The sequence below is a fragment of the Salvelinus alpinus genome, chromosome 23 (genome assembly GCF_045679555.1).
Source record: "Salvelinus alpinus chromosome 23, SLU_Salpinus.1, whole genome shotgun sequence".
In the NCBI taxonomy this organism is placed as follows: Eukaryota; Metazoa; Chordata; class Actinopteri; order Salmoniformes; family Salmonidae; genus Salvelinus; species Salvelinus alpinus.
Genome location: NC_092108.1, coordinates 13535895 through 13562852, shown reverse-complemented (window position 1 = coordinate 13562852; position 26958 = coordinate 13535895). Strand labels below are relative to the sequence as shown.

Here is a 26958-nt window from a genome sequence, read left to right as displayed (position 1 = left end):
TTTTTGAATAACTTATTTTTTTTATACCGGCTCATAGAATGGGCTGCGTCTCACTGCATTATGCCAGCCATGGAGAACAACAAGCTATCTCCATGAACGATTGCAAGGCATTACATTCAAGGCTGTGTGTACAGATAGAGGTCAGAGGTCAGGCTCTCCAATGGGCTGAAATTATGTCATATTGTAATGTCCCACTCCTGTCTGTGTTCTTCAGAGAGTACAAGCAGAGTTGCTTTGAGAGAATCACAGGTGATATACTGACACAGATATGGCAGCTCAGTGTGTGTGTGTGTGTGTGTGTGTGTCTGTGTGTCTGTGTATTATGTTTAGGTCTCCAAGAATGCCCAGCGCCTGCCCTCTCTCCTCCCATCTGAATGAGTAGTCTCCAGTTTCCTGGTCACTTCTGGGTTCATTTCCCCAGCAGATAATGTCTCTGGTCTCTGCCGCCACAAGCTGACTCCAGACCACTTCTACACTGAGTCGTTGACGTGTGTTTGTTCTGTTGTTGATAGTGTTTACGTTTTGAGAGCGTCCAGCGCCAGAGCGATGATGCGTGGCATGCTACGGTAGAAGGACTCGTTCTCCAAACCCACCAGGCTGTAAAAGGTCAGAGGTCGACCCCCCACCACCGCCTTGACCCGTGCCTCGTACAGACCCCGATCGTTCTTAGAGCTCAGGTCTAGTAGCACCTGAGAGGAGGAAGAGAGAGAGAGAGAGAGAGAGAGACAGAGACAGAGACAGAGACAGACAGAGAGAGAGAGACAGAGAGAGAGAGAGAGAGAGAGAGACAGAGAGAGAGAGACAGAGAGAGAGAGAGAGAGAGAGACAGAGAGACAGAGAGACAGAGAGAGAGAGAGACAGAGAGAGACAGAGAGAGAGACAGAGAGAGACAGAGAGAGACAGAGAGAGAGAAAATGGAATGAAATAGTTATACAGTGACACATCAATTGAAGGAAGAACAAGTGATAAAGTCTGAGTGGTTTGAGTTCTCTTGTCTTTGACATTACATGCCAGGGTTTGGCTCAATTTAGAAGTTTGGAATTGACTCGCATTCAACTCATGAGTTGAAATTATACATTTGTTAATTGAATTGGACACCCCCACAGTATGTAGAATTAGAATTTGAGTTTGAGTGACAGGAAATATTATTTCATTCAGTGCGATTCAAATCAATTCCACTCAGTCATAGAACATGAGTGTTTCATTGAATCTGACAGGTAACACTTCCAAATACCAAAGAATATAACTTTTCTTTGGAAACAATGTTCATATATTCTTTTAACCTTAGTGCATAGAATAGCCAATTATATCTCCACTAACGAGTCATTTTTTCCCAATAATTGTTTAAAGACAGATTATTTCACTTATCATTCACTGTATCACAATTCCAGTGGGTCAGAAGTTTACATACACTAAGTTGACTGTGCCTTTAAACAGTTTGGAATACTTCAGAAAATGATGTCATGGCTTTAGAAGCTTCTGATAGGCTAATTGACATAATTTGAGTCCATTGGAGGTGTACCTGTGGATGTATTTCAAGGCCTACCTTCAAACTCAGTGCCCTTTTGCTTGACATCATGGGAAAATCAAAAGAAATCCGCCAAGACCTCAGAAAAAAAAGTCTGGTTCAATCTCTACATAATATGTCCCTTGTAAATAGGCACCGTAAATACTGAAGTGTAACTCACTTCCTGGAAGTTCATGTGGAGGTTCTTGGTGGGGATGCCCAGGACCCACTTGTACGTGTCTCTGATTCCACTCACATGCTGGGTAGGCTCTGCTACTCCTGGACAAGCTGTCAAACACGCACATCCAACCTGTTATTATGCTGCTAATATCCAGTACTGATGATGCTAACACACACGCATACACATATTCTATGAATGGGGCTAGGAGTTTAAGACCTGGGGCTATAGGAGACCTGAGGCTATAGGAGACCTGGGGCTATAGGAGACCTGAGGCTATAGGAGACCTGGGGCTATAGGAGACCTGAGGCTATAGGAGACCTGAGGCTATAGGAGACCTGAGGCTATAGGAGAACTGGGGCTATAGGAGACCTGAGGCTATAGGAGACCTGGGGCTATAGGAGACCTGAGGCTATAGGAGACCTGAGGCTATAGGAGACCTGAGGCTATAGGAGACCTGAGGCTATAGGAGACCTGGGGCTATAGGAGACCTGGGGCTATAGGAGACCTGGGGCTATAGGAGACCTGGGGCTATAGGAGACCTGAGGCTATAGGAGACCTGAGGCTATAGGAGACCTGAGGCTATAGGAGACCTGAGGCTATAGGAGACCTGGGGCTATAGGATACCTGGGGCTATAGGAGACCTGGGGCTATAGGAGACCTGAGGCTATAGGAGACCTGAGGTTATAGGAGATCTGGGGCTATAGGAGACCTGAGGCTATAGGAGACCTGGGGCTATAGGAGACTTAGTCAGGAAAAACTCCAAGCCATATGTTTAGTCTCTATCTAGGGACCAGAGTTGGTCCTAGTCATGTCACATGATCAGGAACAACTCAGGGTGCTAATAATGTTGATTACAGAGGCTGTTCCATCTCACAATAACAAGACACGTACAGTACAGAGACATACGATATATTATGACATTATATTACAGAGACATACAGTGCCGTCGGAAAGTATTCAGACCCCTTGACTTTTTCCACATTTTGTTACGTTACAGCCTTATTCTAAAATTGATTCATTTTTCAAAGCAAAAACAGGTTTAGACATTTTTGCTAATTCATAAAAACTTTTTTTAATTTTTATGAAATAATACATTTATCTAAGTATTCAGACCCTTCACTCAGTATTTTGTTGAAGCACCTTTGGCAGCGATTACAGCCTCAAGTCTTCTTGGGTATGACGCTACAAGCTTGGCACACCTTGGCCAAACATGACTCCATCACCATCATTAAGCTTGCTGACGACACAACAGTGTTAGGCCTGATCACCGACATCGATGAGACAGCCTATAGGGAGGAGGTCAGATGTGGCAATGTGGTGCCAGAGCAACAACCTCTCCCTAAATGTGAGCAAGACAAAGGAGCTGATCGTGGACTACAAGAAAAGACGGGCCGAACACGCCCCCATTAACATCGACGGGGCTGTAGTGGAGCGGGTCGAGAGTTTCAAGTTCCTTGGTGTCCACATCACCAACGATATATCATGGTCCAAACTCACAAAGACAGTCGTGAAGAGGGCACAACAAAACGTTTTCCCACTCAGGAGACTGAAAAGATTTGGCATTGGTCCCCAGATCCTCAAAAAGTTCTACAGCTGCAACATCGAGAGCATCCTGACCGGTTGCATCACCGCCTGGTATTGCAACTGCTTGGCCTCCGACCGCAAGGCACTACAGAGGGTAGTGCGTACAGCCCAGTACATCACTGGGGCCAAGCTTCCTGCCATCCAGCATGGATGCTTCCTGCCATCCCCCCCTCCATTTGTTTTGTACACTGCTGCTACTCGCTGTTAAATATCTATGCATAGTCACTTCACCCCTACCTACATGTACAAATGACCTCAGCTAACCTGTACCCCTGCCCACTGACTCGGTACCGGTACCCCCTGTATATAGCCTCATTATTGTTATTTTATTGTGTTACTTTTGATTATTTTACCTTAGTTTATTTGGTAAATATCTTCGTAACTCTTCTTGAATTTCACTGTTGATTAAGGGCTTGTAAGTAAGCATTTCACAGTAAGGTCTACACTTGTTGTATTCGGCGCATGTGACAAAGTTTGATTTGACACCTGTATTTGGGGAGTTTCTCCCATTCTTCTCTTCAGATCCTGTCAAGCTCTGTCAGGTTGGATAGGGAGCGTTGCTGCACAGCTATTTTCAGGTCTCTCCAGAGATGTTAGATCGGGTTGAAGTCCGGACTCTGGCTGGGCCACTCAAGGACATTCAGAGACTTGTCCCGAAGCCACTCCTGCGTTGTCTTGGCTGTGTGCTTAGGGTCGTTGTCCTGTTGGAGGGTGAACCTTTGCCCCAGTCTGAGGTCCTGAGCGCTCTGGAGCAGGTTTTCATCAAGGATCTCACCTCCCTGAACAAGGCCCTTCTCCACCGATTGCTCAGTTTGGCCGGGCGGCCAGCTTTAGGAAGAGTCTTGATGGTTCCAAACTTCTTCCATTTAAGAATGATGGGAGGCCACTGTGTTCTTGGGGACCTTCAATGCTTCAGAAATATCTTGGTACAATTCTCCAGATCTGTGCCTCAACACAATCCTGTCTCGGAGCTCTACGGACAACTCCTTCATGGCTTGGTTGTTGCTCTGACATGCACGGTCAACTGCAGGTGTGACTGGTGTGTGCCTTTCAAAATCATGTCCAATCAATTAACTGTACCACAGGTGGACTCCAGTCAAGTTGTAGAAACATCTCAAGGATGATCAATGGAAACAGGATGCAACTGAGCTCAATTTCGAGTCTCAAAGCAAAGGGTTTAATTACTTATGTAAATAAGGTATTTCTGTTTTTTATTTTTTATTATATTTGTAAAAAAAAATTAAAAACCTGTTTTTGCTTTGTTATTATGGGGTATTAGAGTGGCTTGCAAAAGTATTCACCCTCTTGGCATTTTTCCTATTTTGTTGCCTTACAACCTGGAATTAACATAGATTTTTTTTTGAAGATGCAAAATATTTTTTATTGTGAAACAAACAAGAAGTAAGATTTTAAAAAACGGAAAACTTGAGCGTGCATAACTATTCACCCCCCAAAGACAATACATTGTAGAGCCACCTTTCGCAGCAATTACAGCTGCAAGTCTCTTGGGTTATGTCTCTAAAAGCTTGGCACATCTAGCCACTGAGATTTTTGCCCATTCTTCAAGGCAAAACTGCTCCAGCTCTCTTAAGTTGGGTGTGTTCTGCTGGTGTACTGCTCTTTAAGTCATACCACAGAATCTCAATTGGATTGAGGTCTGGCCATTCCAAGACATTTAAATGTTTCCTCTCAAACCACTCAACAAGTGTTGCTTTAGCAGTATGCTTAGGGTCATTGTCCGGCTGGGGGCAGTATTGAGTAGCTTGGATGAATAAGGTGCCCAGAGTAAACTGCCTGCTACTCAGTCACAGTTGCTAATATATGCATATTATTAGTATATTTGGATAGAAAACACTCCGAAGTTTCTAAAACTGTTTGAATGATGTCTGTGAGTATAACAGAACTCATATGGCAGGCAAAAACCTGAGACAAAATCCAACCAGGAAGTGGGAAATCTGAGGTTGGTCGTTTTTCAACTCATTCCCTATTGAAGATACAGTGGGATATTGGTCATGTTGCACTTCATAAGGCATCCACTAGATGTCAACAGTCTTTAGAACCTTGTTTGATGCTTCTACTGTGAATAGCGGCCGAATGAGAGGGGATTGAGTAAGGTCTGCCATGAGCTGACCATGCGCTGACCACGTGAGAGTTAGCTTGCGTTCCATTGCATTTCTGAAGACAAAGGAATTCTCCGGTTGGAACATTATTGAAGATGTATGTTAAAAACATCCTAAAGATTGATTCTATACTTCGTTTGACATGTTTCTACGGACTGTAACGGAACTTTTAGACTTTTCGTCTGCTCCTAGTGAACACGCTTGTGAGTTTGGATTTGTTTACCAAACGCGCTAACAAAAGGAGCTATTTGGACATAAATGATGGACATTATCGAAACAAAACAAACATTTATTGTGGAACTGGGATTCCTGGGAGTGCATTCTGATGAAGATCATCAAAGGTAAGTGAATATTTATAATGTTATTTCTGACTTCTGTTGACTGCACAATATGGCGGATATCTTTTTGGCTTGTTTGGGCTCTGAGCGCCGTACTCAGATTATTGCATGGTTTGCTTTTTCCGTAAAGCTTTTTCAAATCAAATCAAATCAAATTTTATTAGTCACATACACATGGTTAGCAGATGTTAATGCGAGTGTAGCGAAATGCTTGTGCTTCTAGTTCCGACAATGCAGTAATAACCAACAAGTAATCTAACCTAACAATTCCACAACTACTACCTTACACACACACACAAGTGTAAAGGGATAAAGAATATGTACATAAAGATATATGAATGAGTGGTGGTACAGAACGGCATGGCAGATGCAGTAGATGGTATAGAGTACGGTATATACATATGAGATGAGTACTGTAGGGTATGTAAACATAAAGTGGCATAGTTTAAAGTGGCTAGTGGTACATGTATTACATAAAGATGGCAAGATGCAGTAGATGATATAGAGTACAGTATATACATATGAGATGGGTAATGTAGGGTATGTAAACATTATATTAAGTGGCATTGTTTAAAGTGGCTAGTGGTACATTTTTACATAATTTCCATCAATTCCCATTTTTAAAGTGGCTGGAGTTGAGTCAGTATGTTGGCAGCGGCCGCTAAATGTTAGTGGTGGCTGTTTAACAGTCTGATGGCCTTGAGATAGAAGCTGTTTTTCAGTCTCTCGGTCCCTGCTTTGATGCACCTGTACTGACCTCGCCTTCTGGATGATAGCGGGGTGAACAGGCAGTGGCTTGGGTGGTTGTTGTCCTTGATGATCTTTATGGCCTTCCTGTGACATCGGGTGGTGTAGGTGTCCTGGAGGGCAGGTAGTTTGCCCCTGGTGATGCGTTCTGCAGACCTCACTACCCTCTGGAGAGCCTTACGGTTGTGGGCGGAGCAGTTGCCGTACCAGGCGGTGATACAGCCCGACAGGATGCTCTCGATTGTGCATCTGTAGAAGTTTGTGAGTGCTTTTGGTGACAAGCCGAATTTCTTCAGCCTCCTGAGGTTGAAGAGGCGCTGCTGCGCCTTCTTCACAACGCTGTCTGTGTGGGTGGACCAATTCAGTTTGTCCGTGATGTGTACACCGAGGAACTTAAAACTTTCCACCTTCTCCACTACTGACCCGTCGATGTGGATAGGGGGGTGCTCCCTCTGCTGTTTCCTGAAGTCCACAATCATCTCCTTTGTTTTGTTGACGTTGAGTGTGAGGTTATTTTCCTGACACCACACTCCGAGGGCCCTCACCTCCTCCCTGTAGGCCGTCTCGTCGTTGTTGGTAATCAAGCCTACCACTGTAGTGTCATCCGCAAACTTGATGATTGAGTTGGAGGCGTGCATGGCCACGCAGTCGTGGGTGAACAGGGAGTACAGGAGAGGGCTCAGAACGCACCCTTGTGGGGCCCCAGTGTTGAGGATCAGCGGGGTGGAGATGTTGTTACCTACCCTCACCACCTGGGGGCGGCCCGTCAGGAAGTCCAGGACCCAGTTGCACAGGGCGGGGTCGAGACCCAGGGTCTCGAGCTTGATGACGAGTTTGGAGGGTACTATGGTGTTAAATGCTGAGCTGTAATCGATGAACAGCATTCTCACATGGGTATTCCTCTTGTCCAGATGGGTTAGGGCAGTGTGCAGTGTGGTTGCGATTGCGTCGTCTGTGGACCTATTGGGTCGGTAAGCAAATTGGAGTGGGTCTAGGGTGTCCGGTAGGGTGGAGGTGATATGGTCCTTGACTAGTCTCTCAAAGCACTTCATGATGACGGAAGTGAGTGCTACGGGGCGGTAGTCGTTTAGCTCAGTTACCTTAGCTTTCTTGGGAACAGGAACAATGGTGGCCCTCTTGAAGCATGTGGGAACAGCAGACTGGGATAAGGATTGATTGAATATGTCCGTAAACACACCAGCCAGCTGGTCTGCGCATGCTCTGAGGACGCGGCTGGGAATGCCGTCTGGGCCTGCAGCCTTGCGAGGGTTAACACGTTTAAATGTTTTACTCACCTCGGCTGCAGTGAAGGAGAGCCCGCAGGTTTTGGTAGGGGGCCGTGTCAGTGGCACTGTATTGTCCTCAAAGCGGGCAAAAAAGTTGTTTAGCCTGTCTGGGAGCAAGACATCCTGGTCCGCGACGGGGCTGGTTTTCTTTTTGTAATCCGTGATTGACTGTAGACCCTGCCACATACCTCTTGTGTCTGAGCTGTTGAATTGCGACTCGATTTTGTCTCTGTACTGGGACTTAGCCTGTTTGATTGCCTTGCGGAGAGAATAGCTACACTGTTTGTATTCGGTCATGCTTCCGGTCACCTTGCCCTGGTTAAAAGCAGTGGTTCGCGCTTTCAGTTTCACGCGAATGCTGCCGTCAATCCACGGTTTCTGGTTTGGGAATGTTTTTATCGTTGCTGTGGGTACGACATCGTCAATGCACTTCCTAATGAACTCGCTCACCGAATCAGCATATTCGTCAATATTGTTGTTGGACGCGATGCGGAACATATTCCAATCCGCGTGATCGAAGCAGTCTTGAAGCGTGGATTCAGATTGGTCGGACCAGCGTTGAACAGACCTGAGCGCGGGAGCTTGTTGTTTGAGTTTCTGTTTGTAGGCTGGAATCAACAAAATGGAGTCGTGGTCAGCTTTTCCGAAAGGGGGGCGGGGGAGGGCCTTATATGCGTCGCGGAAATTAGTATAACAATGATCTAGGGTTTTTCCAGCCCTGGTAGCACAATCGATATGCTGATAGAGTTTAGGGAGTTTTGTTTTTAGATTAGCCTTGTTAAAATCCCCAGCTACGATGAATGCAGCCTCAGGGTGTGTGGTTTCCAGTTTACAAAGAGTCAGATAAAGTTCGTTCAGGGCCATCGATGTGTCTGCTTGGGGGGGAATATATACGGCTGTGATTATGATTGAAGAGAATTCCCTTGGTAGATAATGCGGTCGACATTTGATTGTGAGGAGTTCTAGATCAGGTGAACAGAATGACTTGAGTTCCTGTGTGTTGTTATGATGATCACACCACTTCTCGTTAATCATAAGGCATACCCCCCCGCCCCTCTTCTTACCGGAAAGATGTTTGTTTCTGTCGGCGCGATGCATGAAGAAACCAGCTGGCTGCACCGACTCCGTTAGCGTCCCTTGAGTTAGCCATGTTTCCGTGAAGCAGAGCACGTTGCAATCCCTGATGTCTCTCTGGAATGCTACCCGTGCTCGGATTTCATCAACCTTATTGTCAAGAGACTGGACATTGGCGAGTAGTATGCTAGGGAGTGGAGCGCGATGTGCCCGTCTCGGAAGCCTGACCACGAGACCGCCTCGTTTGCCCCTTTTCCGGCGTCGCACAGGGTCGCCGGCTGGGATCAGATCCATTGTATTGGGTGGAAGGCAAAACACTGGATCCGTTTCTGGAAAGTCATATTCCTGGTAGGAACGATGATGAGTTGACGTTAATCGTATATTCAGTAGTTCCTCCCGACTGTATGTAATGAAACCTAAGATTACCTGGGGTACCGATGTAAGAAATAACACATAAAAAAACAAAAAACTGCATATTTTCCAAGGAACGCGAAGCGAGGCGGCCATCTCTTTTCGGCGCCGGAAGTAGAAAGTAGTAGAAGAAGTAGTAGTTTGCTTTAAGGAGAAGTTTCTGAAGTTCCATGCATAACACTTGTATTTTCATCAACATTTATGATGAGTATTTCTGTAAATTGATGTGGCTCTCTGCAAAATCATCGAATGTTTTGGAAGCAAAACATTACTGAACGTAACGCGCCAATGTAAACTGAGATTTTTGGATATAAATATGAACTTTATCGAACAAAACATACATGTATTGTGTAACATGAAGTCCTATGAGTGTCATCTGATGAAGATCATCAAAGGTTAGTGATTAATTCAATCTCTATTTCTGATTTTTGTGACTCCTCTTTGGCTGGAAAAATGGCTGTGTTTTTCTGTGACTTGGCTCTGACCTAACAATCGTTTATGGTGCTTTCGCTGTCAAGCCTATTTGAAATCGGACACTGTGGTGGGATTAACAAGAAGTGTATCTTTAAAATGGTGTGAAATACTTGTATGTTTGAGAAATCTTGATTATGGGATTTCTGTTGGTTTGAATTTGGCGCCCTGCACTTTCACTGGCTGTTGTCATATCGATCCCGTTAACGGATCGCAGCCGTAAGAAGTTTTAAAGCAATGTTTTTTTTCTGGCCACTCTTCCATAAAGCCCAGTTCTGTGGAGTGTACGGCTTAAAGTGGTCCTATGGACAGATACTCTAATCTCTGCTGTGGAGCTTTGCAGCTCCTTCAGGGTTATCTTTGGTCTCTTTGTTGCCTTTCTGATTAATGCCCTCCTTGCCTGGTCCGTGAGTTTTGGTGGGCGGCCCTCTCTTGGCAGGTTTGTTGTGGTGCCATATTCTTTCCATTTTTTAATAATAGATTTAATAGTGTTTGGTGGTGCCCCTTGCTTAGTGGTGTTGCAGACTCTGGGGGCTTTCAGAACAGGTGTATATATACTGAGATCATGTGATGCTTAGATTGCACACAGGTGGACTTTATTTAACTAATTATGTGACTTCTGAAGGTAATTGATTGCACTAGATCTTATTTAGGGGTTTCATAGCAAAGGGGGTTAATACATATGCACGCACCACTTTTCAGTTTGTTATTTTTTTGAGTTTTTTGAAACAAGTTATTTTTTTCATTTCACTTCACCAATTTGGATTATTTTGTGTATGTCCATTACATGAAATGCAATAAAATAGGAAAAACACCAAGGGGGTGAATAGTTTTGCAAGGCACTGTGTGTGTAGATTAATGAGGGAAGAAAATATTTAACCCTCCTGCTGTGTTCTGGTCAAATTGGACCGATTTACAAGTTCTCTCTCTGAAAAATGTAGTTAATTTAATCTGATTGTCATAAGGTTCCATGACTTTGTCCACACAGGGCATCTGAACACACAAAATACATTTTGATGATTTTCATTACATTTTGGGTGTTTTATTTAACTTTTGTACACCTGTGGTGTTCCCGGTCAAAAAAGACCGGTCATTAGAAATGGATGGGTGAAACTACAATTAGTGTATACAATTGAGTTCAGGCACATGCCCATTCATCAGATAGACACACTTCCTCTCCCAGACCCCCACATGCATGTGTGTTTGAGAACACACACACACACCTCACTCCCCTTCTTGGCTTCCATGGCAACCCCCATGGGAACCTTTCCCCAGTAGAATCTTTCCCCCACGGGAACCACACCTTTTGGCATTCTCACAAACAATCGCAACATTGTTTCAATAACGTATAGAACTTTTTTCGCAGCTCTGGTGTATAAAGCTTTTTTGAGGCCTTGCTCAGTATTCATTCTGTGGCAGCACAATGACCAAACGATATACTGTATGTGAGGCTCTTGATCATATCTTTGATCATGACTCTGGTGAGGAGGAGAGAGTCCTTGGTAAACTATGACACAAAGTAGTCTGTGATAAATAGCACAATAAGTTTCATCTGAGTATTTGTTATAGTCAAAATAATCCAAACATTATGCTTTTTTTACTCAAAAATGAGTTGCATGAGCTCAGGTCAATGAGGCATACAGGCCATAAATAGCAAATAGAAGTTCAAAACTTGTAATGTTCACAAGAACTTAAGTTGATAAAAAGATCTAACACAACATTAGGTGATAAGATGTGTATTATTATGGATTTATAATCATCTATAATGGGGCGGAACACAGAATGAATTAACATGAAAAAAACACAACAGGAGGGTTAATCAATTTTAGAATAAGGCTGTAACGTAACAAAACGTAACTTTCCGAATGCACTGTATAGACCTAACTGTGACACGTACCGTTAACCCTAGGTATCTGCCTCTTGCGGAGACTCCTGCGTCTCCTGTGGTTGAGGGAAACCCGGAGGGAGGGAGAACCAGGAAGTAGAGTCTGTCTGGAGTCAGAGGTTGTTGCTATGGGAGACTTTGTGCTGCTGACAGTGGACAGAGACGGGAATAGACGCTGTAACGTTGTGTGTTCTGTCACAGCTTTGTCAAGCCAATCAGAAGGGTCTACTGAGATGACTGATGCTGGATCAGAAAACGTCTCCTCTTGAAAAGACGTTACACTAATTTCTACATCTTCTGTCGTCATTTCATTCTGTGTCCCGAATTTACGGATTTCACTGATGAGGGCTGTGAAGAGAGATTCTGACCACTGAGATTCCGGAGGGGGGAATGAGGTGAGTGACTCTCTGGTGGGAAAAGCAGGAATGTGGGGGGAGTCTTGCTGTAGGAGGGCTGTATCCTGGTGCAGGATTGGAGGAGTGAGTCTGGAGCCCAGTTTGGAGCGTAAGGCCCAGATCATGGTCTGGTACTTCCCCTCCAAATGACAGAGAGAGCGGTCCTCTGCCTGGAAATTACATCAGAAACATGGTTAAAAACTGGTATAGTAAAGCACAGACTAACATATTTGCTACTGTTTGGCAACAGTATAGCATAGTACAACAGTAAAGCAAACTATTGTGTTGCTATAGCTACTGAATATACAGTAAAATAGTACAACACAGGGTCCTATAAGTAGTGTTGTTATAGCTACTGAATATACAGTAAAATAGTACAACACAGGGTTCTATAAGTAGTGTTGCTATAGCTACTGAATATACAGTAAAATAGTACAACACAGGGTCCTATAAGTAGTGTTGCTATAGCTACTGAATATACAGTAAAATAGTCAAACACAGGGTCCTCATGGGAGACAATCATTACTGTAGCAGACAGACAAAGTGACTGAAAATGACCCAATCAAACCTTTTAAAGTGTGAAAGAAGAGTTGAGTTCACTATAGTCTACCTGGAGGAAAAGACTCCCTTCTTGGCTCAGTGGTTTGGAGTCGTGTGTCTGTCCATCTGTCTGTCCCTCTGTCTGTCCATGTGTCTGTGTGTCCAGCTCCTCAGCAATGCCCCTGAGGTAGTTCTCCCAGTCGGCCACCAGGGGGCCAACCTTCTGGAACAGCCCAGGTCCCGTCTCCACTGACCCTGACCGGACAGTACCCCCTACCTGTTCTTTAACAAATAATACCCCAGTTACACACATGCAGCCATGGGACACACACTTCTGTATTCATAATAATAATAACAATAATAATAATACTACTACTACTGATAATAATAATTCAAATAAATAGAATAATAAATGCATATTAATAATAATAAATATAATTAATAAATGGGATTGTTATCTATAGAAACAGAGGGATAAAGTATGAGTTTTGTTGTTTTCACATGGTGTTGAGGAGGAATGGGGTGGGGGTAGCAGGGGTGGCCGGGGGGGGGGGTTAAAGTACTAGGATAGTAAGTAATAGAGTGTTAGGAAAAGTAGTCGGGTGTGTGGTGGGTGATAAGACGAATGTAGGAGAGTAACAGAGCCAGGGTGGGGAGGGATAGATGGTACGAGGAGGTTAGAAGGGGCGCAGTAGTGGGGAGCCGGTGCCATACCTGTTCCCCGTGGAATCTCCCTCCTCTCCCTTTCCTTGGCGGTCAGGGCTGAGCTGTAGATGTGTTTGACCAGCTGAGGCAGGGTTTGGGTGAAGAAGGTCAGGTCTGCCTTGTCTCTAATGTAGTCCTCTGCTCTCTGGAGAAGGTCCAGCAGGGTCTGCAGGAACGAATGCAGCTCTGAGGAGGAGATACATGATTAAGGTTCAGAGAAAGACATATTTTGAGTAATCTGCAGAGAAACAGCTCATTATAATACCCAATATCCATCTACGTCACAACAATATTATCATCATCATTACATATTGCTGCATACAATACAGCTATTGTATCATTAATTGTATCATTTTTATACACTCCACATAGGGCAGTCGAGAGTTCATGGTCCTCATACTAACTTCAGGTTTCTTCATGAATGTCATCGTAAAACAGAAAAACAGCTGTGAGTGTTACGGCACTTCTTGAAGCGGCTGAGACATTTCTCCTCGGCCAGAAGGCTGCAGGCAGCAGTCCCCTGGCTGGGGGGGCAGGACTGGGCATAGAAGCGACACAGAGAGCTGAACTCTGACCTCTGTTGCTCCTCTGACAGCTCCGATGTCTTCAGCAGCTCAGGACATGTCGGCTCCCGGCTCCCAAAGGACACTAGGTAAACCAAGAAGAAGGGATAGTGGATATTAGAATGCTGATTAGGCAAAACAGTAGAGAAACTGGTTTTTCTATCTCCGTTTTTTTGGGTTGAGTAGTACAATATCAACAAAAAATATATATATCACAGGATAGAAATGTTCCAGATTTATGGCCAGACAACCAAAGCTAATGTTTACTACATAAGAAAGTAATATGTCTATGCCTTGTGACAAGTCTATGGCTATCGGTGTTACTGTTAATGTGACTCACTCAGTATCTCGGCCAGTATCCAGTCGGAGAAGGCACTGACCCGTGTGTAGACCCCAGGCTTGCCCTTCTCCCCACAGCCGTCTCCCCAGGACGTGATGCCCTGCAGCTGGAAGCGACCTGACACGTGGTCCTGGTAGATCAGAGGGCCTCCAGAATCCCCCTACAGGACACACACAGTATTAAAGCTATGGAGTACTAGTCTACTGTACCCAGTGTAACTCATCACAGTGTAACTCATCACAGTGTAACTCATCACAGTGTAACTCATCACAGTATAACTTCACAGGAGCACAGAGCTGGATTACCTCTAAAGCAAGATACACTGCAAGACATTTGTGCAGCTTTAGTCAGAAAGTGTCACACCCTGATCTGTTTCACCTGTGTGTGTCTCCACCCCCTCCAGGTGTCACCCATCTTCCCCATCAGTGCACTCAATTTGATGGGCTTATGTCTGTTAAATTGTCTGTCCTGAATGGTGTGCCCCAAGGCTCTGTACTTGGTCCTCTCTTATTCACTATTTATATAAATGATTTAGACAAAAATGTCCAAAATGCACAACTTCATTTTTATGCTGATGATACTGTTATTTACTGTTGTGCCTCATCTCTTACAAAAGCTTTCCAGAACTTGCAAACTGCTTTTTATACTGTTCAACATACCTTGTGTAAATTGAAGCTTATCCTCAATACTGACAAAACTAAACTAATGGTGTTTTCTAATGCAAGAAATAGACCTCTGAACCTATCACCTATTACTACCTGTCAGGGCAAGGAGATTGAGGTTGTAACCTCATATAAATATCTTGGAATTCTAATTGATGACGGCCTCTCTTTTAAATTGCATATTCAACAACTTACAAAAAAATTGAAGCTGAAATTGGGATTTTATTTTAGGAATAAGGCCTGTTTTTCTTTTGAAGCCAGAAGGAGGCTAGTATCAGCTACATTTATGCCTTTACTAGACTATGGGGATATTTTATATATGAATGCTTCCGCTCAGTGTTTGAGATCAATTGACACTCTTTACCATGGCACTTTGAGATTTATTTTAAACTGCAAAACCCTTACGCACCACTGCACTTTATATACCAGGGTTGGCTGGCCTTCTCTAGTCACTCGTAGGCTCAGTCACTGGTATACTTTTATTTACAAAGCCATTTTGGGTTTACTACCTTTTTATTTGGGCATTTTTATTGTTCAGAAATGTGGTGGGTACTCTCTTCGTTCGCTAGACTTTATCCTGCTAACTTTTCCAAATGTCCGAACTGAATTTGGTAAAAGGTCTTTTATGTACTCTGCGCCATTGTCTTGGAACACCTTACAAAATAATTTTAAACTGGAAGAACTTGTCCCGATTGGTGTTTTTAAATCACTGATGAAGGATTTTGAGGCTGATTCCCTGACCTGTCAATGTTTTTAATTTGCTGTTTTTGATATTGTTATACTCTTGTGAATTCAATGGTTTTTTACTAGATTACTTGTAGTTTTTCATGTTGTCTGTCTGTAATTTTTCTAATGACTTGGTGCTGCCTATCTTGGCCAGGACGCTCTTGAAAAAGAGATTTTAAATCTCAATGAGCCCTTCCTGGTTAAATAAAGGTTAAATAAAATAAATAAATAAATAAAATTATCCCCTGGGTATTTAAACCTGTGTTTTCTGTCTGTCTGTGCTAGTTTGTCTTGTACTGTATGTTCCAGGTCAACCAGCGTGGTTTTCCCGTGCGCCTGCCTTTTCTATTCTCTTTTGCTAGTCCTCCCGGTTTTGACCCTTGCCTGTTTTCTGGACTCTGTACCCACCTGCCTGACCATTCTTCCTGCCCTGACCTCGAGCCTGTCTGCCACACTGTACCTCACTGTACCACACTGTTTTGACCTGTTGCCTTTCCATGACCATTCTCTTGCCTACCCCTTTTGTATTATTAATAAATATCAAAGACTCAAACCATCTGCCTCCCGTGTCTGCATCTGGGTCTCGCCTTGTGCCCTTATAGAAGGTTCCTGTTCCATTTAAACAAATGCAAAGACAATCTTAAATCCGCTAGTCCCATTGCTCTGAGTTAGTCCAGGGTAAGGTATTATCCTTATCTCAGTCAGTATGCACAGGATTATTATGGCAGAATTATACTACATAGGATACTATAAGACATGTAGTTTTAGTCAGGCAATTCCTGTTACATTAAAACAAATTCAAGACAACCAAAATCTCTTGTTACTCCGACTTAGTCAAATTTTAGGAAGTGACCTGGGTATTATTTTCCATAAATATAATTCCAGTGGCACCCACCTGGCAGGAGTCGACACCCCCAGAGAGGTATCCTGCACACAGCATGGTGTTGGTAACCAGCTCCTTTCCCAGGGTGGTCTTACAGACACTCTGGGGCAGCAGGGGGACCTTAGCCTCCATCACCACGTCAACTGACGGACCGTCTGAGGAGATGGACAGGAAGTCGTTTTTGGTCATTTAGCAGACTCTCTTATCCAGAGCGATTTACAGTTAGTGCATTCATTTTAAGATCAAATCCCGCTCCCGGGATCGATTTGACAACATCCGGTGAAACTGCAGAGCGCGAAATTCCCCCCCAAAATATAAAAAATATTTAACTTTCATACATTCACAAGTGCAATACACCAAATTAAAGCCTGACTTCTTGTTAATCTAGCCACCGTGTCAGATTTCAAAAAGGCTTTACGGCGAAAGCAAACCATGCTATTATCTGAGGACAACACCTCATCAAACAAACACATGACAATCATAATTCAACCCGCCAGGCGCGACACAAAACTCAGAAATAACGATATAATTCATACCTTACCTTTGAAGATCTTCTTCTGTTGGCACTCCAATATGTCCCATAAACATCATAAATGGTCCTTTTGTTCGATAAATTCCATCGTTATATCTCCAAAATGTCAATTTATTTGGAGCGTTTTATTCAGAAAAACACTGGTTCCAACTTGCGCAACATGACCACAAAATATGTAATAAGTTACCTGTAATCTTGATCCAAACATTTAAAACAACTTTCCTAATACAACTTTAGATATTTTTTAACGTAAATAATCAATACAATTTAAGACGGGATAAACTGTGTTCAATACCGGACGAAAACAAAGTGGAGCCAGCTTTCAGGTCGTGTGCCCCAACCACAACAGTACACTAGACTCGACCCTCGTTCTGAACAGCCATACGTCTTCATTACTCAAAAGAAAAACATCAACCAATTTCTAAAGACTGTTGACATCCAGTGGAAGCGATAGGAACTGCAAGCAAGTGCCTTAGAAATCTAGATCCACATAGAAAATTCATTGAAAACACTGTCACCTCAACAACAACAAAAATCCTGGATTGTTTGTCCTCTGGGTTTTGCCTGCCAAATAAGTTATGTTATACTCACAGACATAAATGTAACAGTTGTAGAAACTTTAGAGTGTTTTCTATCCAAATCTACCAATTATATGCATATCCTAGCTTCTGGGCCTGAGTAGCAGGCAGTTTACTTTGGGCACACTTTTCAACCGGACGTGAAAATATCGCCCCCTAAGCCCAAAGAGGTTTTAAGGTCACTAGGTGAGACAACCACATATGACAGTCTTAGTAGGTACAACTTTTTCTCAATAAAGCAGCTATGAGTAAAGTCAGGGTTATTTTAAGAAAGGGTGTTTGTTTTTTAATGAGTGCCGAAAAGAGAGTGCGCATTACAAGGTCTTCTTCCATATGTACTGTACATATCATACTATGTGTAATACCTTCAAACAAAGTTAGCCATTTTCTTCAGTCAATGCATTTGATTTTCTATACAGAATATGGCTATAGCCCTGTGTATGTAAACAACCTTGCCCAAACAGCCAACTTTATAACAACATGTACAGTCTGCTACTGTATATAGACAGCTATAATATAGCTCCACGCATCTTTGCTGAATGAATGGTTTAAAAATGGCAGTTAAATACTATATGTCAGGTTTGGGGTTAATTCCATTTCAATTAGTCAATTCAGAAAGTAAACCAAATTCCAAATCCAAATTTTCCTCATTGAAGATAATTGGAATTTTAGTGTACTTCCGGAATTGAAATGGAATTGACCCCAACCATGCTAGATGTACCAGAGTGGTCCAGAGTGGTCACCTTCATAGAGGGAGCCCCATCCAGCCACCAGACAGGGGCTGCCAGTAGGAGGTTCCAGACCTGATGGCAGACACACAGGGTTTACATGCTCTGATAGGATCACCGGAGAGGTCAGCTCCACCAGCGCGATGTCGTTGTTAAACGTCTTGGGGTTGAACTGCACAGAGAGGAGGGAGGATTGATTAGTTGTTTGATTCATCTGATTGATTGACTGATCCATTGATTCCATTGCTCTAGCCATTATTAGATCTTTGAAGAACAGACTGTGCTACAAGACGTGAACTGTAGTATAGATAAAGGTGTGTTAACAGGCAGGACACACAGTAACAGAAGATGTCTGAGAAACACCTTGGGATGGGGGATGATGCGGTTGACTTTGAGCACCTGCTCATCAGGGTCGGTCTTGGTGATATCAAACTCTCCCACCACGGCCGTCCAGTAGCTCTCACTATGACTGCTGCAGCAGGGAAACACAGAGAGAGAAAGAGAGAGAGGGTGGGAGAGAGAGAGCGGGTGGGAAAGAGAGAGATAGAGAGAGTGGATGGGAAAGAGAGAGATAGAGAGATGGTGAGAGAGGGTGAGAAAGAGAGAGGAGTTAATTATGCAGAACTTTTACTGTGAAGGAAAACATTCAGAGAGTCTAAAATAAACTCCTTCTCCTTTTGACTATCAGTACCAACAACCAGTACAAAAAGAACCCACACATACTTACCCAGCAAAGCAGTGAGCAGCAGTCACCACCCACGAGCGGTCCACCAGCACCCCTCCACACATCAGCCCCTCGTCTAGCTGCAGGTTGACCAGCCAGGGCCAGCTGCCAGGCGACGCCGGGGAATCCCCCACAATACGCGAGTGGGGCTGGGTCACATTCTGCACCGATGACACCCTCTGGCCACACACTGCTGCTGGGGGGGAGGGGTGGGTCCAAAGTGTTCCACAAAGTAGTACAGAAAACGGACTGAAACAGGGACGTACTACCTGAACTTGTCCAATAAGAAATGCTTGTTTTTTGTTTTCCGTTTCAAAACGTTTCACTATGTTGTGCTGTAATGAATAAGACCCAGAATGGACTACATGGTGTTGCTCACCCACCCTGTGTGCGTGTCTGTGTGACAGGCTCCAGGTTCTGTATGGTGTTTAGGAGGCTACACTGGAGCACACGGGCACTGCAGCTCTCTCCCATGATCCTCACACACGCCTCCTTCTCTGTGTCTCCCGGCGGACACCGCCGCCGGTAGTAACCGCATGCCTGACTCAGCACCCAGCTCCGCTCGCCCTCCTCCGGAACCTTCTGGGCCTTGGTGATGACGTCACAGCTGGGCTCGGCCAATGTGCCGTCCAGAGAGGCTGCAGAGAGGAAGAGGAAGTAGAGATGAGACCATGATAATAACCACCACTGATTAAGAGAGCATCTTCGCTAACCCTAACCCTTTTCCTATCCTTCACCTCAGTCCCCTAACCTGCTACGTTAATTATCCTAATCTGCTGTATAAGTTCTCCAAACCAGCTACGAAAAAGTTACTTCGGTATCGTGAAAAGAGTGCTTCCCATTTATCACATGGGTCTATGTTTTTTCTACAAGGAGAGAGAGAGAGAGAGAGAGAAAAAGCTATGGATGTTTCCTTACAGCAGGGTCCGTAGCGCTGTCCACAGTCCTGAAAGAGACAGGGTACACAGTCTCTACAGCCCACCTCGCTCCGACTCCGCTCTGACGTGGCCAGCTCCAGAGCCGACAGAGCACTGGTCAACGCTGCCTCCAGAACCACAGTACCCCGGTCCGATAGAGCTACAGAGAGAGAGGAGAGATGGAGAGAAGAGAGAGGGAGAAACAGAGAGAGAAATATCTGTGAGAAAGGGTTTGAGAACAGTATGACCAACAACAGTGAACATCTCTGTCAGTGCTGAAATGAACAGTATAAAGTCAGCAATGTGACCCACTCAGCACTCGGACACAGAGACTGCACTTACATAGACATATACTATTAAGGTATTTTTAAAGGTTTATATTTCATTCAGACAACTTTCAGGCAAGTTTACACTGTATTCCCTGAGAAAACATGACTATAGGAAGCACATTCGGAAGGTCAATACATGACTGACACATTCCTTAAGTGTGGAAAAGTCGGAGCAGTTGACAGCACTCTGTGTGTGTGTGTGTGTGTGTGTGTGTGTGTGTGTGTGTGTGTGTGTGTGTGTGTGTGTGTGTGTGTGTGTGTGTGTGTGTGTGTGTGTGTGTGTGTGTGTGTGTGTGTTCGTATGCTGCTCTTTGAGCCTATTGGGAGAGAGAGGAGAGAGAGAGAAGAGAGAGGAGAGAGAGAGGAGAGAGAGAGGAGAGAGAGAGGAGAGAGAGAGGAGAGAGAGAGGGGAGAGATAGGGGAGAGATAGGGGAGAGATAGGAGAGAGAGAGGAGAGAGAGAGGAGAGAGAGAGGAGAGAGAGAGGAGAGAGAGGGGGAGAGAGAGAGAGAAGAGAGAGGGGAGAGAGAAGAGAGAAGAGAGAGGGGAGAGAGAAGAGAGAAGAGAGAGGGGAGAGAGAAGAGAGAAGAGAGAGGGGAGAGAGGAGAGAGGAGAGAAGAGAGAAGAGAGAGGGGAGAGAGAAGAGAGAAGAGAGAAGAGAGAAGAGAGAGAGAGGGGAGAAAGAGAAGAGGGTTGTGCTGACGCACTTCAAATGCGCCGCCGACCCTTCGGCCCCCTCTGTGCACTCCACATCACAGGGCAGGCCGCTAGCTAACGATGACAACGCTGATTGAAGACTTAATTAGATGGCAGAGAGGGACAACACATTTAGGACAGGGGACACGGGCTGGCAGGACAGGACAGGGCAGGAAAGGGCAGGATAGTGTAGGGGAGGCAGAAACCCGGCACTCTTGGAACCCTTGTTCCAAACCGTTCCAAACACTCAGCACCGCCATGTCCTCGGACATCATCACCAAGGCTTTTCTGTACTCAGCACTTCAAGCAGAGAGATCTAGGGATTTCTACTCTAGTGATTCATGCTTGGCAGCTATGCTGTAACTATTGTGATTAGGCTGGCTTTGTAACTGCCATGGGAAAGCTCAATTACTTTGTTGTGGGAAAATGTACTTGTTACGACTGTTATATGTGGTTGTACCACCTAGCTATTTTAAGATGAATGGACTATTTATAAGTGGCACTGGATAAGAGGGGCGGCAGGTAACCTAGTGGTTAGAGTGTTGGGCCAGCGCTGCCTGTTCAGGTAACCTAGTGGTTAGAGTGTTGGGCCAGCGCTGCATGTTCAGGTAACCTAGTGGTTAGAGTGTTGGGCCAGCGCTGCCTTATCTAAACATCTCAGGGCTAAGTTGGGTCAGTTCAACCATAGTTTAATGACCCTTTCTGCTTACTTTATAACCCACAACACAAATCTCTTTTCACCAGGCGTGCAGAGTTCAATTAGTTATAGTTTTATCTAAAGCTAGAATTTGTTTTAACTATTTATTAACAAAATTCCTAACAGGTGCATGTTCAGGTAACCTAGTGGTTAGAGTGTTGGGCCAGCGCTGCATGTTCAGGTAACCTAGTGGTTAGAGTGTTGGGCCAGCGCTGCATGTTCAGGTAACCTAGTGGTTAGAGTGTTGGGTCAGCACTGCATGTTCAGGTAGCCTAGTGGTTAGAGTGTTGGGCCAGCGCTGCATGTTCAGGTAACCTAGTGGTTAGAGTGTTGGGTCAGCACTGCATGTTCAGGTAACCTAGTGGTTAGAGTGTTGGGCCAGCGCTGCATGTTCAGGTAACCTAGTGGTTAGAGTGTTGGGTCAGCACTGCATGTTCAGGTAACCTAGTGGTTAGAGTGTTGGGCCAGTGCTGCATGTTCAGGTAACCTAGTGGTTAGAGTGTTGGGCCAGCGCTGCATGTTCAGGTAACCTAGTGGTTAGAGTGTTGGGTCAGCACTGCATGTTCAGGTAACCTAGTGGTTAGAGTGTTGGGTCAGCACTGCATGTTCAGGTAACCTAGTGGTTAGAGTGTTGGGCCAGTGCTGCATGTTCAGGTAACCTAGTGGTTAGAGTGTTGGGTCAGCACTGCATGTTCAGGTAACCTAGTGGTTAGAGTGTTGGGCCAGCGCTGCATGTTCAGGTAGCCTAGTGGTTAGAGTGTTGGGCCAGCGCTGCATGTTCAGGTAACCTAGTGGTTAGAGTGTTGGGTCAGCGCTGCATGTTCAGGTAGCCTAGTGGTTAGAGTGTTGGGCCAGCGCTGCATGTTCAGGTAACCTAGTGGTTAGAGTGTTGGGCCAGTGCTGCATGTTCAGGTAGCCTAGTGGTTAGAGTGTTGGGCCAGCACTGCATGTTCAGGTAGCCTAGTGGTTAGAGTGTTGGGCCAGCACTGCATGTTCAGGTAACCTAGTTGTTAGAGTGTTGGGCCAGTGCTGCATGTTCAGGTAACCTAGTGGTTAGAGTGTTGGGCCAGTGCTGCATGTTCAGGTAGCCTAGTGGTTAGAGTGTTGGGCCAGTGCTGCATGTTCAGGTAGCCTAGTGGTTAGAGTGTTGGGCCAGCACTGCATGTTCAGGTAACCTAGTGGTTAGAGTGTTGGGCCAGTGCTGCATGTTCAGGTAGCCTAGTGGTTAGAGTGTTGGGCCAGCACTGCATGTTCAGGTAACCTAGTGGTTAGAGTGTTGGGCCAGTGCTGCATGTTCAGGTAACCTAGTGGTTAGAGTGTTGGGCCAGTGCTGCATGTTCAGGTAGCCTAGTGGTTAGAGTGTTGGGCCAGCACTGCATGTTCAGGTAGCCTAGTTTTATCAATGCCATGTTTATAGGCCGTCATTGAAAATAAGAATGTGTTCTTAACTGGCTTGCCTAGTTAAATAAAGGTCAATTTAAAATAAAAAATAAAATACAAATTGGGCCTTCACTCTCCCCTCGTGAGAATTGTTTTCTGATCCTGCTATTTGTAAAGCTTGTGCTTTCTAATGCTGCATGGTCCCAGTGACTAGTGGAGGCCACCACCCACCTGTTGCTTTGCAGCCTTCACATTAGGACAACAGTGTAGCTGAATTGGTAGAGCATGGTGCTCACAACGACAACACAGTGGGATCGATTCCTGGGACCACCCGGACAGAAAATGTATGCACCCATGACTGTAAGTGGTTTAGGATAAAAGCCTCTGCTAAATGGCATATATTATTTATTATAACACTAAAACCACACTACTTACTGATGTCACTAATATCTGGAACAATGTCATCTGGTGACACAGTAGAGTCTGTTCACTGTTATCGAATGAATGAATTCCATTTTACTGTCATGTCAAATCTCCAGTTGACCCCCCCATCCCTTATAAGATGAATTTACACATAAACAAACATTACAATGATTCACAGTGATAATTATTCTGGTGTTAAGTGCAGTACAAACCGCAAAAATAATGAAAAATAAATCAATGCATTACAGTAGATATGGTTATCCAAGCAATAACAATAACCCTAGAACAGTAAAAATACAAGAAATACCCAAAATAACTCAATTCGGGCTCCCGGTCTAAGGCACTGCGGTCTAAGGCACTGCATCTCAGTGCTAGAGGCGTCACTACAGACACCCTGGTTAGAATCCAGGCTGTATCACAACCGTCCGTGATTGGGAGTCCCATAGGGTGGCGCACAATTGGCTCAGCGTCGTCCGGGTTTTTAGCCGGTGTAGGCCATCATTGTAAATAAGAATTTGTTCTTAACTGTCTTACCTAGTTATATAAAAGTTAAATATAAAATTAAAATAATAAATAAACACACATGTATCTGTATGGATACGTTTCTGCATAGGCCTGTAGTTTACTGCACCTTCACAAGGTCAGAGGGTGTTTCTGATCAAAACACGAAGTAGAATAAATTAGCATCACACTACCAAGAACATATTGCTCTACTGTATTTCAAGTGACAAGCTCAAGCTCATCTAAACTGTGATGACAGCAACTTGTGGTAACAGCAGTAGACTCAATAGGACAGCAGAGTCAATGTCCAGTGTCCATGAGAAGAACAAGCATCATTAATGTGAAAGTCCCCACTACTCCTAATGCTACAGCACTACTCCTAATTCCACATCACTACTCCTAATGTCAACATCACTACATCCTAATGCCACAGCACTACTCCTAATGCCACAGCACTGCTCCTAATGCCACATCACTACTTCTAATGCTACAGCACTACTCCTAATTCCACAGCACTACATCCTAATGCCACAGCACTACTCCTAATGCCACAGCACTACTCCTAATGCCACAACACTACTCCTAATGCCACAGCACTACTCCTAATGCCACAGCACTACTCCTAATGCTACAGCACTACTCCTAATGCCAGGCCACAGCACCCACTCCTAATGCCAGGCCACAGCACTACTCCTAATGCCACAGCACTACTCCTAATGCCACAGCACCCACTCCTAATGCCACAGCACTACTCCTAATGCCAGGCCACAGCACCCACTCCTAATGCCAGGCCACAGCACCCACTCCTAATGCCACAGCACCCACTCCTAATGCCACAGCACTACTCCTAATGCCACAGCACTACTCCTAATGCCAGGCCACAGCACCCACTCCTAATGCCACAGCACTACTCCTAATGCCAGGCCACAGCACTATGTGTATACACTAAGTGTACTCCTCTACATCATCCACACTAAGGGACATGTTATTCAGTGAATAGCAAAGAAACTGACATGAGAAACTGTCAAAGGTATGACAACAGTGAAACGTGTACACCGAAAAACAGAGACACCGTTCAGTACTTCTTTTTTTCCATTCTTATTGTTGTTGAGAGGTGAACCTGTAAGTGAGCATTTTATTTGACTGTGTACACTGTGTGCTCCTGTGCAAATGACAAACTTAACTTCAAATGACAGACAGAGGAGGCCTCTTACCTTTCAGAGCACTCTGAGGCATCCTGTACACCTCTCTCCCAGCCGGCGCTCCAAGGCAGCAGTCCATGGCCATCAGCAGCAGTGACACCAGCAACATGCTGTCTGATCACCACTCAGCGGTGGAGACAGAATCACAACAACAACAAACTAAACACAAAAAGGCTGTGTAGAAGAAGGACAGGGCTGGTAGTAGTAGAAGTCTCTGTGGTGGCCGTCTCTGCCACAGTCTCTCTGCACTCTCCCACACACACTGTGGTGCAGCAGGGCATCTGTCTGCAACTTTCCTTAGAGGAACAATGGGAAGGAGTAGAGTGGTCTGGAGTATATATAGAGTCTCTCTGAGAACACCAGGGAGGGAGGGAGGGAGGGAGGGAGGGAGGGAGGGAGGGAGGGAGGGAGGGAGGGAGGGAGGGAGGGAGGGAGGTGATCACATGGCTAATGAACAAACAGCTGAATTCATTAAGACTGTGACAGCAAATTGAGTGCAACTTGCCAAGGCTGGAAATTTCAAAGAGGTTTAGTTCATTGACCAGGGGGAAGAGGGAGGAGGGAAAACGGAGGAGGGTGGAGTGACGGGGCATGGAGGCAAGGAGGGGGGTGTTGTTTGAATTCATTAACATTGGATGGAGATAGAGTTAGTTATGGAGCTATGACTGTGCTGATGTGAAATGCATGAGGTGAGAGAGAGTGAGGGAGAGAAAGACAAAGAGATGAGAAGAAGAAAAAGAGGGAGGGAGAGATGGGGGAGCGACAATGAGAAAACAGAGCGTGAGAGAGAGAGATAGTGAGAGAGTGAGAGTGAGAGAGAGAGAGAGAGAGAGAGAGAGAGAGAGAGAGAGAGAGAGAGAGAGAGAGAGAGAGAGAGGAGAGAGAGAGAGAGAGAGAGAGAGAGAGAGAGAGAGAGAGAGAGAGAGAGAGAGAGAGAGAGAGAGAGAGAGAGAGAGGAGCGTCTGCCATTCTCCCTGCCTGTCAAAGAGGGCATTGTGCTCGACGTCTCTCAGAGGATACCCAGTTCAAAGCTTTCCCCCGGGCATCACTCAGACAGCGCCCCACATTGGTCACAATGTCCCCAGGCATCACTCAGACAGCGCCCCACATTGGTCACAATGTCCCCAGGCATCACTCAGACAGCGCCCCACATTGGTCACAATGTCCCCAGGCATCACTCAGACAGCGCCCCACATTGGTCACAATGTCCCCAGGCATCACTCAGACAGCGCCCCACATTGGTCACAACGTCCCCAGGCATCACTCAGACAACGCCCCACATTGGTCACAACGTCCCCAGGCATCACTCAGACTGCGCCCCATATTGGTCACAACGTCCCCAGGCATCACTCAGACTGCGCCCCACATTGGTCACAACGTCCCCAGGCATCACTCAGACAACGCCCCACATTGGTCACAACGTCCCCAGGCATCACTCAGACAACGCCCCACATTGGTCACAACGTCCCCAGGCATCACTCAGACAACGCCCCACATTGGTCACAACGTCCCCAGGCATTACTCAGACAGCACCCCACATTGGTCAATATGTCCCCAGGCATCACTCAGACAGCGCCCCACATTGGTCAATATGTCCCCAGGCATCACTCAGACAGCGCACCACATTGGTCACAATGTCCCCAGGCATCACTCAGACAGCGCCCCACATTGGTCACTACGTCCCCGGGCATCACTCAGACAGCGCCCCACATTGGTCACTACGTCCCCAGGAATCACTCAGACAGCGCCCCACATTGGTCACTACGTCCCCAGGAATCACTCAGACAGCGCCCCACATTGGTCACTACGTCCCCGGGCATCACTCAGACAGCGC

The 26958-nt window shown here is 45.3% G+C and overlaps 1 protein-coding gene across 1 annotated transcript; it reads right to left on the bottom strand.

Annotated features, from left to right (window-relative positions):
• Positions 1-25233, bottom strand: LOC139551387 (uncharacterized). The gene is made up of 14 exons (XM_071362869.1): positions 25137-25233; positions 19899-20057; positions 19364-19618; positions 18984-19176; positions 18620-18728; positions 18272-18428; positions 16431-16573; positions 14148-14307; positions 13704-13892; positions 13254-13430; positions 12610-12821; positions 11617-12169; positions 1689-1795; positions 1-689 (listed from the first exon to the last, which is right to left on the bottom strand). Exons 1-14 carry the CDS (start codon positions 25231-25233, stop codon positions 516-518), a joined length of 2685 nt encoding a protein of 894 aa, XP_071218970.1. The 3' UTR covers positions 1-515.
• Between the last annotated feature and the right edge of the window lie 1725 nt (positions 25234-26958).